This window comes from Hyperolius riggenbachi, chromosome 5, assembly GCF_040937935.1.
Source record: "Hyperolius riggenbachi isolate aHypRig1 chromosome 5, aHypRig1.pri, whole genome shotgun sequence".
NCBI classification, from domain to species: Eukaryota; Metazoa; Chordata; class Amphibia; order Anura; family Hyperoliidae; genus Hyperolius; species Hyperolius riggenbachi.
The window spans coordinates 29,397,867-29,411,653 of NC_090650.1; the positions used below are offsets into that span (position 1 = coordinate 29,397,867).

General features: G+C 46.2%; 1 protein-coding gene across 21 annotated transcripts in view; it reads left to right on the top strand.

Annotated features, from left to right (window-relative positions):
• Positions 1-13,787, top strand: part of LOC137518061 (microtubule-associated protein 2-like) — a 261,526-nt gene that overhangs the window by 97,451 nt on the left and 150,288 nt on the right. For 17 of the 21 annotated variants that reach the window (XM_068235275.1, XM_068235281.1, XM_068235285.1 and 14 more), the window contains one exon: positions 11,804-11,863. The exons of the other annotated variants lie outside the window; for them this stretch is intronic. In XM_068235275.1, the coding sequence (XP_068091376.1) occupies positions 11,804-11,863 (60 nt within the window). The remainder of the gene's footprint in view (positions 1-11,803; positions 11,864-13,787) is intronic. 21 annotated transcript variants of the gene reach the window in all.

The window sequence follows — 13,787 nt, forward strand, 5'->3', positions numbered from 1 at the left end:
ATCGCATGCGTTTTCCCCATGCGTTTTTTGCCGAGATTTCGCACAGGTATTAATGTTAATTTACACAGGCAGTGACATGGTTAAATTCGCATACAGCCTTACCTATGCGAAATCGCATGCGAAATCGCGGCAAAAACGCATGCGAAATCGCACCCGCATGCGGTTTGCCTGCGGTGATTCGCCGGCGATTCCGCAACGCTATAGTGGAAACTGGCCCTTAACATGTATGTCTGCAGAAGCCTCTTCTGCACAATAGTCTATGGGAAATTGTTCCACAAGAACTGTTAAAACTGAGCTCTGAACGTTTCTATTGAAAAGGTTTAATTCCTCTTCAAACAAATGGCCAGAGATGGGTAAGGAAACAAATATTCCTTTAAAGCCCACATTAATAGATTGACTCACATTTTTATACTGCATATGATAGGGAATTGGTATTAATTTGCAGTGCACTGAGTGCTGCACATGTGAAAGCCTACAATCCTGTACTTCCATTTCCTGCTGAGATGACCTCTTAGGCCTCGTTCACGTCAGGGCCGTTTCTGTGCGCTTTCCACAGCGCACTGCCCTGTGCGTTCAGCAAGGTATTGATTTTTCCTTGTAACTAAATGTAGCTGGTTCACATCTATGCGCTGCGCTGAGCAGCGTTAAAGAAACGTAGTGTTGCAGGCATTTCTGTGCGTTGAGCTGTAAAGCGCACAGCAATGCAAGTGAATGGGTCTGCTTTTTTAGCGCATAGAAGCGCATAGAAGCGCATGCGTTTTTACCCCTAATTGGAGAAAAAAATACATTTACATACAAAAACAAAGTTTTGACTGCTGCTGCTACAGTACGCAAAACGTTCTTTAAAGAAGCGCAGCGCAACGCACAGAAACGCGGACTAAAGCGCGCACAAGCGCATGCGTTTTTTACCATGCGCTTTAACATGTTTTTCAGCACAGCAGATGTGAACGAGGCCTAAGTAGAGCCAAAGCTGTTCAGGCTCCTCCCTTATACTAACATTGCCTACAAGTAGTAGTTAGGGTGGAGCTGCTATAGGCCACTAAGCAGTCTTTTCATGTCTGCACACAGATCACCTAACCTTTCCTGCACCCTGTGCTAGTAAGAGATTTATGCTGGGAATACACGGTACGTTTTCGCGGCTCAATTCCGCCGCCCGATACCGTGGGAGATTCTCTTATCTTCTGCTCATTTTCCTTATCTTTTTCCATTGTCTCTCATTCAGTATCGAGCGCGGAAACGATTGGGCGGGAGATCGGACATGTCGGAAGTTATCAATCGAGTCGTCTAAATGTGGCGAAAACGTACCGTGTATTCCCAGCATTACTTCTTATGGCCAGCACGGCAGCTCAGCAGATCTTTTCACGACCCTGCTTTAGCTGCAGTGCCAGTAGTTTTTGGCAGCAGAATGGAGGAGCAGGAAACGCCCACTCTGCTATCATCTGAGTCACATGACCTACAATTCCCTAAACACCTTTCCATCCACATATGCACATGTATATTACTCATCCCCTTGATATACGCTGATTAAGTGTCCGTGTAATTAGCTGAATATGTAGTGTGAACCCAGCCTTACAGCATATCCTGTATAGCTGAATTTACAATGTTTAGTGTAGTGGACAGTGACCCCTCCCCCATGTGCTGGACTGCAAGGAACACCCATTACATTGGACATCTCCTAGTACCATTGCTATTATGCGATGTCCAACTTCTGTAAGGTGTTGATAAAAATCTTGCATGCAGTGAGTCTGCATTCTGTTACTAGACGCCTGGCAGAGCGGACTTGCTGGCACATGTCTGAACAGATCCTATGTTTAACACTGGATCCGTTGGGGTGCCAGATATGATTCTTTGTGGCCCTTTGTGTGAATCTGGCTGTTTTGCTGTGTAGTGTGACCCAGCCCTAATTCAGATGCAAACCACCTGACTGAAGTCCCAAATGGCAGCACTGTTTGTAATTCCGCTCTGCATACTTCTGTTAAACTGTACAGCCAGAGGAGAGACCTGTCCTTAAATTGAACCCGAGGTGAGAGTGATATGGAGGCTGCCATATGTTTCCTTTTAAGCAATACCAGTTGCCTGGTAGCCCTGCTGATATATATGGCTGCAGTAGTGTATGCAGTACACCTGAAATAAGCATGCAGCTAAACAGATCTGACAATGTCATAAATGCCTGATCTGCTGCATGCTTGTTTAGGGTCTATGGCTGAAAGTATTAGAAGCAGAGGATCAGCAGGACAGCCAGGCAACTGGTATTGCTTAACCTCCTTGCCGGTTATCCCGAGCTCAGCTCGGGGTAACCTGCGTAGGAGGATTTCTCAGGCCCGCTGGGCCGATTTTTCACAATTTTCACTTTGCTAGTTGCGTGCAGTTTCCGATCGCCGCCGATTCGCCGGTACGCGCCACACCCCCCCCCCCCCCCCCTCCAGACCCTCTGCGCAGCCTGGCCGATCAGTGCCAGGCAGCGCTGAGGGGTGGATCGGGATTCCCTCTGACGTCCTGACGTCCATGGCGACCGGGAAAACCCAGCAGGAAATCCCGTTCTGAACGGGATTTCCTGCTTACTCTGATCGCCAAAGGCGATCAGAGTGGATAGGGAGATGCCGCTTGTCAGCGGCTATCATGTAGCGTGCCCACGGCTCGCTACATGATTTTAATAAAAATTAATTTAAAAAAAGTGCTGTGCTGCACCCTTGCCGCCAGAATTGTAACGGCAAGGGGGTTAAAGAACAAGTGACACCCATGCTAACCTAGAAATAAAAAATACATATATAAGTAGATAAATACTACTTCTACTTACATAACAGATGTATTGTGCTATCCAGGTAATGATTCCTGTGCATTTTATAAAGGAAAAGCAGAAAATCCTATTCTAGGCAGTGGCCATCTTGCCAAGCTAATGCTGACCTCATATCCTCCCTGACTCTTGTTTTCCCCCCTCCCTTCTCTTGCTCATTGTGTATTCATTAGCTGCCCTCCTCCCAGAGTCTTCAGACACTCCCACTGAGGTGTATACTTGGAACTACACTGTCTTATCCTCCAATTGCTGAGTCACCTCAGCCTTGCTTGTAAACACAAGTAATCAGAGGGTGTGTCAGATAAGAAGCTGGCAGGAAAATAAATGGAAGAGGAGGAATATATTATAGATAAAAAGAACTCCCAGAATTCTAGTGCCAGTGCTCCTAAAGTATGTGATAACTCCAAACCATAACAGCAGAAAAAGTTTTGCAAGTTTTGAATGCAGGATTAGCATATTTATCACTTAACCACTTCCCGACCGCCCACTACACAGGGGCGGCGGGGAAGTGGAGCCCTGCAGGACGGCCTCACCCACAGAGGCGGCGGTCCATTTAAGGGCATGGGCGGAGCGATCGCGTCATCCGTGACGCGATCCTCCGCCGGCGCCTGTCACCGTTCGCTCGCCGCAACATCCCGCCGGCTATACGGAAGCGCCGGCGGGATGTTAACCCCGCGATCGCCGCATACAAAGTGTATAATACACTTTGTAATGTTTACAAAGTGTATTATACATGCTGCCTCCTGCCCTGGTGGTCCCAGTGTCCGAGGGACCACCAGGGCAGGCTGCAGCCACCCTAGTCTGCACCCAAGCACACTGATTTCTCCCCCCCCTGCCCCAGATCGCCCACAGCACCCATCAGACCCCCCCCCTGCCCACCCCCCAGACCCCTGTTTGCACCCAATCACCCCCCTAATCACCCATCAATCACTCCCTGTCACTATCTGTCAACGCTATTTTTTTTTTATCCCCCCCCCCTGCTCCCTGCCCCCTCCTGATCACCCCCCACCCCTCAGATTCTCCCCAGACCCCCCCCCCCAGACCACCCCCCCCTGTTTACTGTATGCATCTATCCCCCTGATCACCTGTCAATCACCTGTCAATCACCTGTCAATCACCCGTCAATCACCCATCAATCACCCGTCAATCACCCCCTGTCACTGCCACCCATCAATCAGCCCCTAACCTGCCCCTTGCGGGCAATCTGATCACCCCCCCACACCAATAGATCGCCCACAGATCCGACATCAGATCACCTCCCAAATCCATTGTTTACATCTATTCTCTCCTCTAAACACCCACTAATTACCCATCAATCACCCATCAATCACCCCCTATCACCACTTGTCACTTTTACCTATCAGATCAGACCCTAATCTGCCCCTTGCGGGCACCCAATCACCCGCCCACACGCTCAGATTGCCCTCTGACCCCCCCTTATCAATTCACCAGTGCATTAATTACATCTGTTCTTCCCTGTAATAACCCACTGATCACCTGTCAATCACCTGCCAATCACCTATCACCCATCAATCACCCCCTGTCACTGCCACCCATCAATCAGCCCCTAACCTGCCCCTTGCGGGCAATCTGATCACCCACCCACACCATTAGATCGCCCGCAAACCCGCCGTCAGATTACCTCCCAAATGTATCGTTTACATCTGTTATCTTCTCTAAACACCCACTAATTACCCATCAATCACCCCCTATCACCACCTGTCACTGTTACCTATCAGATCAGACCCTAATCTGCCCCTTGCGGGCACCCAATCACCCGCCCACACGCTCAGATTGCCCTCAGACCCCCCCCCCCCCCTTATCAATTCGCCAGTGCATTAATTACATCTGTCCTTCCCTGTAATAACCCACTGATCACCTGTCAATCACCTGCCAATCACCTATCACCCATCAATCACCCCCTGTCACTGCCACCCAACAATCAGCCCCTAACCTTCCCCTTGCGGGCAATCTGATCACCCACCCACACCAATAGATCGCCCGCAGATCCGACATCAGATCACCACCCAAGCGCAGTGTTTCCATCTATTCTCTCCTCTAAACACCCACTAATTACCCATCAATCACTCCCTATCACCACCTGTCACTGTTACCTATCAGATCAGACCCTAATCTGCCCCTTGCGGGCACCCAATCGCCCGCCTACACGCTCAGATTGCCCTCAGACCCCCCCTTATCAATTCGCCAGTGCAATATTTACATCTGTTCTCCCCTGTAATAACCCACTGATTACCTGTCAATCACCTATCAATCACCCATCAATCACCCCCTGTCACTGCCACCCATCAATCACCCCCTGTCACTGCCACCCATCAATCACCCCCTGTCACTGCCACCCATCAATCAGCCCCTAACCTGCCCCTTGCGGGCAAACTGATCACCCACCCACACCAATAGATCGCCCGCAGATCCGACATCAGATCACCACCCAAGCGCAGTGTTTCCATCTATTCTCTACCCTAAACACCCACTAATTACCCATCAATCACCCCCTGTCACTGCTACCTATCAGATTAGACCCCTATCTGCCCCTAGGGCACTCAATCACCCGCCCACACCCTCAGAATGCCCTCAGACCCCAGCCCTGATCACCTCGCCAGTGCATTGCTTGCATCCATTCCCCCCTCTAATCACACCTTGAGACACCCATCAATCACCTCCTGTCACCCCCTAGCACACCTACCCATCAGATCAGGCCCCAATTTGCCCCGTGTGGGCTCCTGATCACTCGGCCAAACCCTCAGACCCCCTTCCGATCACCTCCCCAGTGCATGGATTGCATCTATTTTCCCCTCTAACCACCCCCTGAGACACCCATCAATCACCTCCTGTCACCCCCCTAGCACTCCTATCCATCAGATCAGGCCTAATACAACCTGTCATCTAAAAGGCCACCCTGCTTATGACCGGTTCCACAAAATTCGCCCCCTCATAGACCACCTGTCATCAAAATTTGCAGATGCTTATACCCCTGAACAGTCATTTTGAGACATTTGGTTTCCAGACTACTCACGGTTTTGGGCCTGTAAAATGCCAGGGCGGTATAGGAACCCCACAAGTGACCCCATTTTAGAAAAAAAAGACACCCCAAGGTATTATGTTAGGTGTATGACGAGTTCATAGAAGATTTAATTTTTTGTCAAAAGTTAGCGGAAATTAATTTTTATTGGTTTTTTTTCACAAAGTGTCATTTTTCACTAACTTGTGACAAAAAATAAAATCTTCTATGAACTCGCCATACACCTAACGGAATACCTTGGGGTGTCTTCTTTCTAAAATGGGGTCACTTGTGGGGTTCCTTGAGACACCCATCAATCACCTCCTGTCACCCCCTAGCACACCTACCCATCAGATCAGGCCCCAATTTGCCCCGTGTGGGCTCCTGATCACTCGGCCAAACCCTCAGACCCCCTGGCATTTTAGGGGCCCTAAACCGCGAGGAGTAGTCTAGAAAACAAATGCTTCAAAATGACCTGTGAATAGGACGTTGGGCCCCTTAGCGCACCTAGGCTGCAAAAAAGTGTCACACATGTGGTACCGCCGTACTCAGGAAAAGTAGTATAATGTGTTTTGGGGTGTATTTTTACACATACCCATGCTGGGTGGGAGAAATTTCTATGTAAATGGACAATTGTGTGTAAAAAAATCAAACAATTGTCATTTACAGAGATATTTCTCCCACTTAGCATGGGTATGTGTAAAAATACACCCCAAAACGCATTATACTACTTCTCCTGAGTACAGCGGTACCACATGTGTGGCACTTTTTTACACCCTAAGTACGCTAAGGGGCCCAAAGTCCAATGAGTACCTTTAGGATTTCACAGGTCATTTTGCGACATTTGGTTTCAAGACTACTCCTCACGGTTTAGGGCCCCTAAAATGCCAGGGCAGTATAGGAACCCCACAAATGACCCCATTCTAGAAAGAAGACACCCAAAGGTATTCCGTACGGAGTATGGTGAGTTCATAGAAGATTTTATTTTTTGTCACAAGTTAGCGGAAAATGACACTTTGTGAAAAAAAACTATTAAAATCAATTTCCGCTAACTTGTGACAAAAAAATAAAAACTTCTATGAACTCACCATACTCCTAACGGAATACCTTGGGGTGTCTTCTTTCTAAAATGGGGTCATTAGTGGGGTTCCTATACTGCCCTGGCATTTTAGGGGCCCTAAACCGTGAGGAGTAGTCTTGAAACAAAAATGACCTGTGAAATCCTAAAGGTACTCATTGGACTTTGGGCCCCTTAGTGCAGTTAGGGTGCAAAAAAGTGCCACACATGTGGTATCGCCGTACTCGGGAGAAGTAGTACAATGTGTTTTGGGGTGTATTTTTACACATACCCATGCTGGGTGGGAGAAATACCTCTGTAAATGACAATCTTTTGATTTTTTTTACACACAATTGTCCATTTACAGAGGTATTTCTCCCACCCAGCATGGGTATGTGTAAAAATACACCCCAAAACACATTGTACTACTTCTCCCGAGTATGGCGATACCACATGTGTGGCACTTTTTTGCACCCTAACTGCGCTAAAGGGCCCAAAGTCCAATGAGTACCTTTAGGATTTCACAGGTCATTTTGCGACATTTGGTTTCAAGACTACTCCTCACGGTTTAGGGCCCCTAAAATGCCAGGGCAGTATAGGAACCCCACAAATGACCCCATTTTAGAAAGAAGACACCCCAAGGTATTCCGTTAGGAGTATGGTGAGTTCATAGAAGATTTTATTTTTTGTCAAAAGTTAGCGGAAATTGATTTTAATTGTGTTTTTTCACAAAGTGTCATTTTCCGCTAACTTGTGACAAAAAATAAAATCTTCTATGAACTCGCCATACTACTAACGGAATACCTTGGGGTGTCTTCTTTCTAAAATGGGGTCATTTGTGGGGTTCCTATACTGCCCTGGCATTTTAGGGGCCCTAAACCGTGAGGAGTAGTCTTGAAACGAAATTTCTCAAAATGACCTGTGAAATCCTAAAGGTACTCATTGGACTTTGGGCCCTTTAGCGCAGTTAGGGTGCAAAAAAGTGCCACACATGTGGTATCGCCGTACTCAGGAGAAGTAGTATAATGTGTTTTGTGGTGTATTTTTACACATACCCATGCTGAGTGGGAGAAATATCTCTGTAAATGGACAATTGTGTGTAAAAAAAATTAACAAATTGTCATTTACAGAGATATTTCTCCCACCCAGCATGGGTATGTGTAAAAATACACCCCAAAACACATTATACTACTTCTCCTGAGTACGGCAATACCACATGTGTGGCACTTTTTTGCAGCCTAACTGCGCTAAGGGGTCCAAAGTCCAATGAGCACCTTTAGGCTTTACAGGGGTGCTTACAATTTAGCACCCCCCAAAATGTCAGGACAGTAAACACACCCCACAAATGATCCCATTTTGGAAAGTAGACCCTTCAAGGTATTCAGAGAGGGGCATGGTGAGTCCGTGGCAGATTTCATTTTTTTTTGTCGCAAGTTAGAAGAAATGGAAACTTTTTTTTTTTTTTTTTTTCCTCACAAAGTGTCATTTTCCGCTTACTTGTGACAAAAAATAATATCTTCTATGAACTCACTATGCCTCTCAGTGAATACTTTGGGATGTCTTCTTTCCAAAATGGGGTCATTTGGGGGGTATTTATACTATCCTGGAATTCTAGCCCCTCATGAAACATGACAGGGGGTCAGAAAAGTCAGAGATGCTTGAAAATGGGAAAATTCACTTTTGGCACCATAGTTTGTAAACGCTATAACTTTTACCCAAACCAATAAATATACACTGAATGGTTTTTTTTTATCAAAAACATGTTTGTCCACATTTTTCGCGCTGCATGTATACAGAAATTTTACTTTATTTGAAAACTGTCAGCACAGAAAGTTAAAAAAATCATTTTTTTGCCAAAATTCATGTCTTTTTTGATGAATATAATAAAAAGTAAAAATCGCAGGAGCAATCAAATAGCATCAAAAGAAAGCTTTATTAGTGACAAGAAAAGGAGCCAAAATTCATTTAGGTGGTAGGTTGTATGAGCGAGCAATAAACCGTGAAAGCTGCAGTGGTCTGAATGGAAAAAAAGTGGCCGGTCCTTAAGGGGGGTAAAGCCCTAGGTCCTCAAGTGGTTAATACACTCAGACCAGTTGCTGTTGAAATTTGATTTTTATGGTGACAATCCCGCTTTAAAAGGAAATATGGCCGCCTCTATATAAGGGCCCGTTCACACTGCACGCGTTTCCAGCCGCGTTTTGGAAACGCGTGCAGGTGGCCAAAACGCACGACATCAGACATTGCATAGAGTGCAATGTCTGATGTTCACACAGCATGCGTTCCGGACCTATGCGGTCCGGGAACGCATGCTGCACGCAGATTTTACAAAAACGCGCGGCTGTCCCATTCACTTTTCAGTGATGGGATCAGCCACGCAACGCATACGAACGCGGACATGCGTGCGTTCGTACGCGTTGCGGTCCGCATGCGTTGCGGTCCGCATTTTGTAGTCTGAACGGGCCCTAACTCTCACTTTTGGTTCACTTTAATATAGCCTGCAGCTTTTTGTGTAATCTTTGTCCTATCTCTGTAGGCCTGTGACTAAGCATCACTAGATTGGTGCTACAGAAGGTCAATAAACTGCTAATTATTTTGAATTGATGAAAAGTATTCTTTTATGCACCATGGAATTAAACTAATCAAAGCAGCTGATTATTTCCATTGGCCCAGTTCCAGGATGCATATATTTGCATAAAACATTTGCAGCAGCTTTAAAGTTATTAGCCTCTCATTTACCGTCTGTAATTGGTGCAGTCTTCTGGCAGGCTGCCCACACACTTCTGCAACTGCAGTGCAGGCAATGACCTATCCAATCCACTGTTTGCAGGGAACTATGGGAATTCTGCAGAGGCTATTGCAGTTAATGGCTCAGTATTTTGGCTTTGAATTAGGTTAGTGGTTATGTTAGTGGTATTATTTTCCATTGATATTGTTGGGGGGGGGGGGGGGGGCTGCATAAATTTGCATTAATTTGGAATTCTTTGTAACTCATTGACCATCCTTGGATGGTGCTTTTCTGTTCTATGATCAGATAGATCAGAGGTATAATGCTTCCTTGTGTCCTCTTAGAACTCCTGGGAGATTTTTCAGTACATGGTTTGGTTTAAAAAATGATTTTGTCTTTTTTAAAATGGGCATTTGCAAATGTCATCCCTACAGTAGCAACAAATAACACCTATAACACATCATTGCAGGAAAATGACTGGAATGTGCAAATCTTTCTATTATACCTTTTGAAAACCAGGCCAATGTGCCAACATTGTAGATACTCTGTATTCTGTGAACCTAAAACGATTAAAAAAAAAAACCCCAAAAAACTTAGATCTGGATCCCACAAAGCCTTTCCAGTCCTCTGTGTCCTTTTTCCACTGCTGTCCCCCGGTGAAGTTATTCGACCTGCAGGTCTAAGAACTCTTTGGAACAGTTTGTGCAGGTTTCAGAAATACTTGCATCCCTAGGTATTTCTGAAGACAACTGCATCTGTACTCTGCGCATCCGCAAATCTGGGCTTGCGCATCCGCAGTATGGATGCGCCAATCTTCCTAAATACTCTAAAAGCAAACACTCCAAAAACTCCAAGCTTCTAACGCTTGCTGAGGAGCCCCGAAGGTAGAAATTTTGAATGGGGGACATGGAGAGGTAACCAAGAACGCTCTTTGGAACCCCAGAGCCTTCCATCTTCTTAGGTAAGTATCAAAGAAGTTGTCTTTTTGTTTTCCCGTTCCTGCAGGTTTGCTTTAAGGAGGCAGACGGCCAATCCCCGTCCTATCTGGGTTGTCAGAAGTTGCATCATAATACCGCCCTACTTTGTGTAGTACAACATGACCTTGTTCAAAGTCAACAAACCTTTTTGCTTTTAGCTTTGTAAAGTTGTAACTGAGCGAGAGAGGCAACATCTTTCCACTGTTTCACGGTTTTCAGATGGGAGCCGGTCCAGGCAATAATTGTGTGAAAGCATGGAGCAATTTCATTATTCCCGTAATAAAGCCTACACTGTGGCTGCTGTCACTGAGAAAATGCAGCAAGATGCAGCCCCAGCTGTTTTCATGTCATTCTTAACAGACCAGCACAGATCACCGTGTGATGACCTTTATCATACAAGGGATTGGCAGCTCTTCAACTATTCTTAAAGACACTTTCACATGCTAGATGAGCGATCGAGGTGGACAATAACGACCACCTCTGCGGCTAATCTGGTGTGCATAGCATCCCCAGCCCCCCTGTTCTCTGGCCAATGATTGGCCAGGCGTTTGAATTCGGCTGCGCGATGGCAGATACCTTTGTTCTCCCTTCTTGCCCCGCCTGCCGTGTGATGTCACATCTGCACCGTTCCGCCCCCTTTCCCATATTGCCACAGAACTCATCTGTACAGCCTCAGCCTCGCGATGCCGCCCGAGGGATTTGGTTCGTATCCCCATCGGGCGACATCCTGTATTGGCCTTTAGATTACTGGTAGCTATGAAACTTAATTAGCACGTTTTAACATGGGCATCATTGTAAGGATGATTGTAAAGATGACCCAAAGGAAGTGGAGCATTTTTCAGTCTTCATTGTGCTGGCGCTACCGCCTGTTCGAAGTATCAACGACTCCTCTGCTCGGGTCACACTCTGTCCTGTGCACCAATGGGGATGCTGGAAAATGGTCACATGGGGTGCAGGTGTGCCAGCCTATCAGACCGCTTACATTCGGCTCATCTGAGTGACCTTCCTGGTTGTCTTTTGAGTCTCTGTTTAAGGAACCTGTATAATGTCCAGAAAGTGAAGCGGACCAGTCTATAAGGCCTTATAAGGGACAAGGTTAGCCCCTCGAAGTTGTTGTTCACATTTATTGGCCTGTTATTTAGAATCGTTGGAAGACTTTTTTTTTTTTCCATAAGAATTCTGGCTGCTTGCCTCCTTCACGCTGGAAGTAATTTTTCTTTCTTTTGTTCAGAATCTCATCCAGGTGTTGTAGAGAATGGCGAGCACAAGACTGGAGGAATCGCAGTCTCAGGTATGCCACTCGCTGCTTCTCACTATTTCTTCTTCGGGACGCCAACGTGCGCCCATCCCCTAATCTTATCCCATCTAACCAACACATTAACTTAAAAAAAGCAGATGCCGTAAAAGCTGGTTACTATTTGTTCAATGTGTGCAGATGTTGTTCAGCTCATGTAGAGGTTTTTCTCTAGAGGCATTACTGTGCAGTGTGCTATCTCTCCCCACGCTATTTTATTAGCTCAAATGTATGGAAAACTAATCTTCTGACATAATTTGCATTCTACCCAGTTACTAAGGTAATCTGGGAAATCTTTATGACACTGTTAAGAAACCAGTACCAGTCTTTTTTTTCCTCCTATTACGACAATACTGACCATTGATCCACCTTAGTAGGAAACCACCTGAACCTATCGTGTGCTGTTTTGGAGAAGCTCCTCCCATTTAATCACTCGCAGGAGGGGCTCTTTTCTATGCAAATCCTGGTCTCTGGATTTAAGTGCAAGTGAGTCCTTTTGATTACTGTTCTCATAGCCAGCTTCTCTCCTAATACTTCAACCCAGTCGGTCATCTAACACTTTTTTACTCCCCTAAAATTCTGTGGCGGTTTTTCCTAAATTCCTTCGAAAGTGATCTTCAGGATGTTGGAACAAACGGGAAAAGTTTACATCAATACCGTCTTCTTCACCCATGTCTTTTTGTGACTGTTCATGGGGGTGGATGGCATGTGGCCCTTGCAGGGCTTGCACCCCCTGATTAGGGGGGTTGCATCAAATCGTGGGGCCCCCAATAGTCAGACCCTTTCCCTTGCCTACCCCTGGTGACCCGTACAGCCTAAAGACTCTTACAAGGCGCATAAATTAAGTTTGGACGTCATAATCTTTACACCAATAACGTGTTGCCACAAAAGCACCTGATCTGAGCGATGGACCCCTTTATCACAGGGAGTGTAGTATTTGGGGGCCCCCCTCAAGCTCTGGGCCACCCTGCGTTTGCAGGGTCTGCTCCCCTGCCCCTGATTTGTAGCCAATTACTAAGTTGTACTGACTAGTTTTTCACACAGGGACAGCCACAAGATTAACATTCTGCTGTTGAGGTTTACCAGCTCATAGTGAGTTAACAGTCCTAATGCGATGCACTGAAATGTGCCAGTGGGTTGGTGTCTTTCTCTGAATTTCTCCCGCTTAATCATGTAAAGCGCAGAGGCTCATTATCCCGGAGACGTGTCATCTCTCACCCCTGCCTACTCTTTGATCTTGTGCTTTCGATGCTGGTGGCAAGCTTTGTGTGACAATCTGTTTGTTGCTGGGTGTCTGCGCTCCGTCTCTCCAGAAACATTTGTGGCAGAGCAGTGCGTTGTCGATTGGGGGATTTATTTTGCTTCCTTAGCCTAAGCCTGGAAAATTCTGAATCTGTGCAAGGTGGATGGTTGTGCTTTAATAACGGCGTAAGTGCACTCTGAGCAGTGTAGGCCCTGTGTGTAGTTTCGGGAAGACTGTGAGCACACAAAGCACCTGGGTTCACCCATGCGGACCAAAATTATGCTATTGCAGAATTCAAACACCCACCAAAAAACCCAGCAATATATGGCAAGAATTGTGAAGTCCACTCGTGACTAAATGCATCTCTGCCATGGATAATGCAGGTTTGTTCTGTTAAAAGATAATTGGGTACAGATTTGACTTCCCAAGGAATGAAAGTGTTCACTAAAGAACAGTTATGGTCGTGCCTAGTGAGGAGTCCGAGGTCTTCATAGTTTAATTATTTTTAAAGCAATACTGAAGTGTGTGTTTTCATAAAGCACTTCCCTGTCCTCCTCTCTCGGTGTCCTCTTCCCCAGCAATGTCCCTCATTTGCTGCCTACGGATGCACTCTTATCCAAATGCTACCGAAAATTGGCGGCTCCATGCTGTACGGAGCCATCCATCTTTGGAAGCACT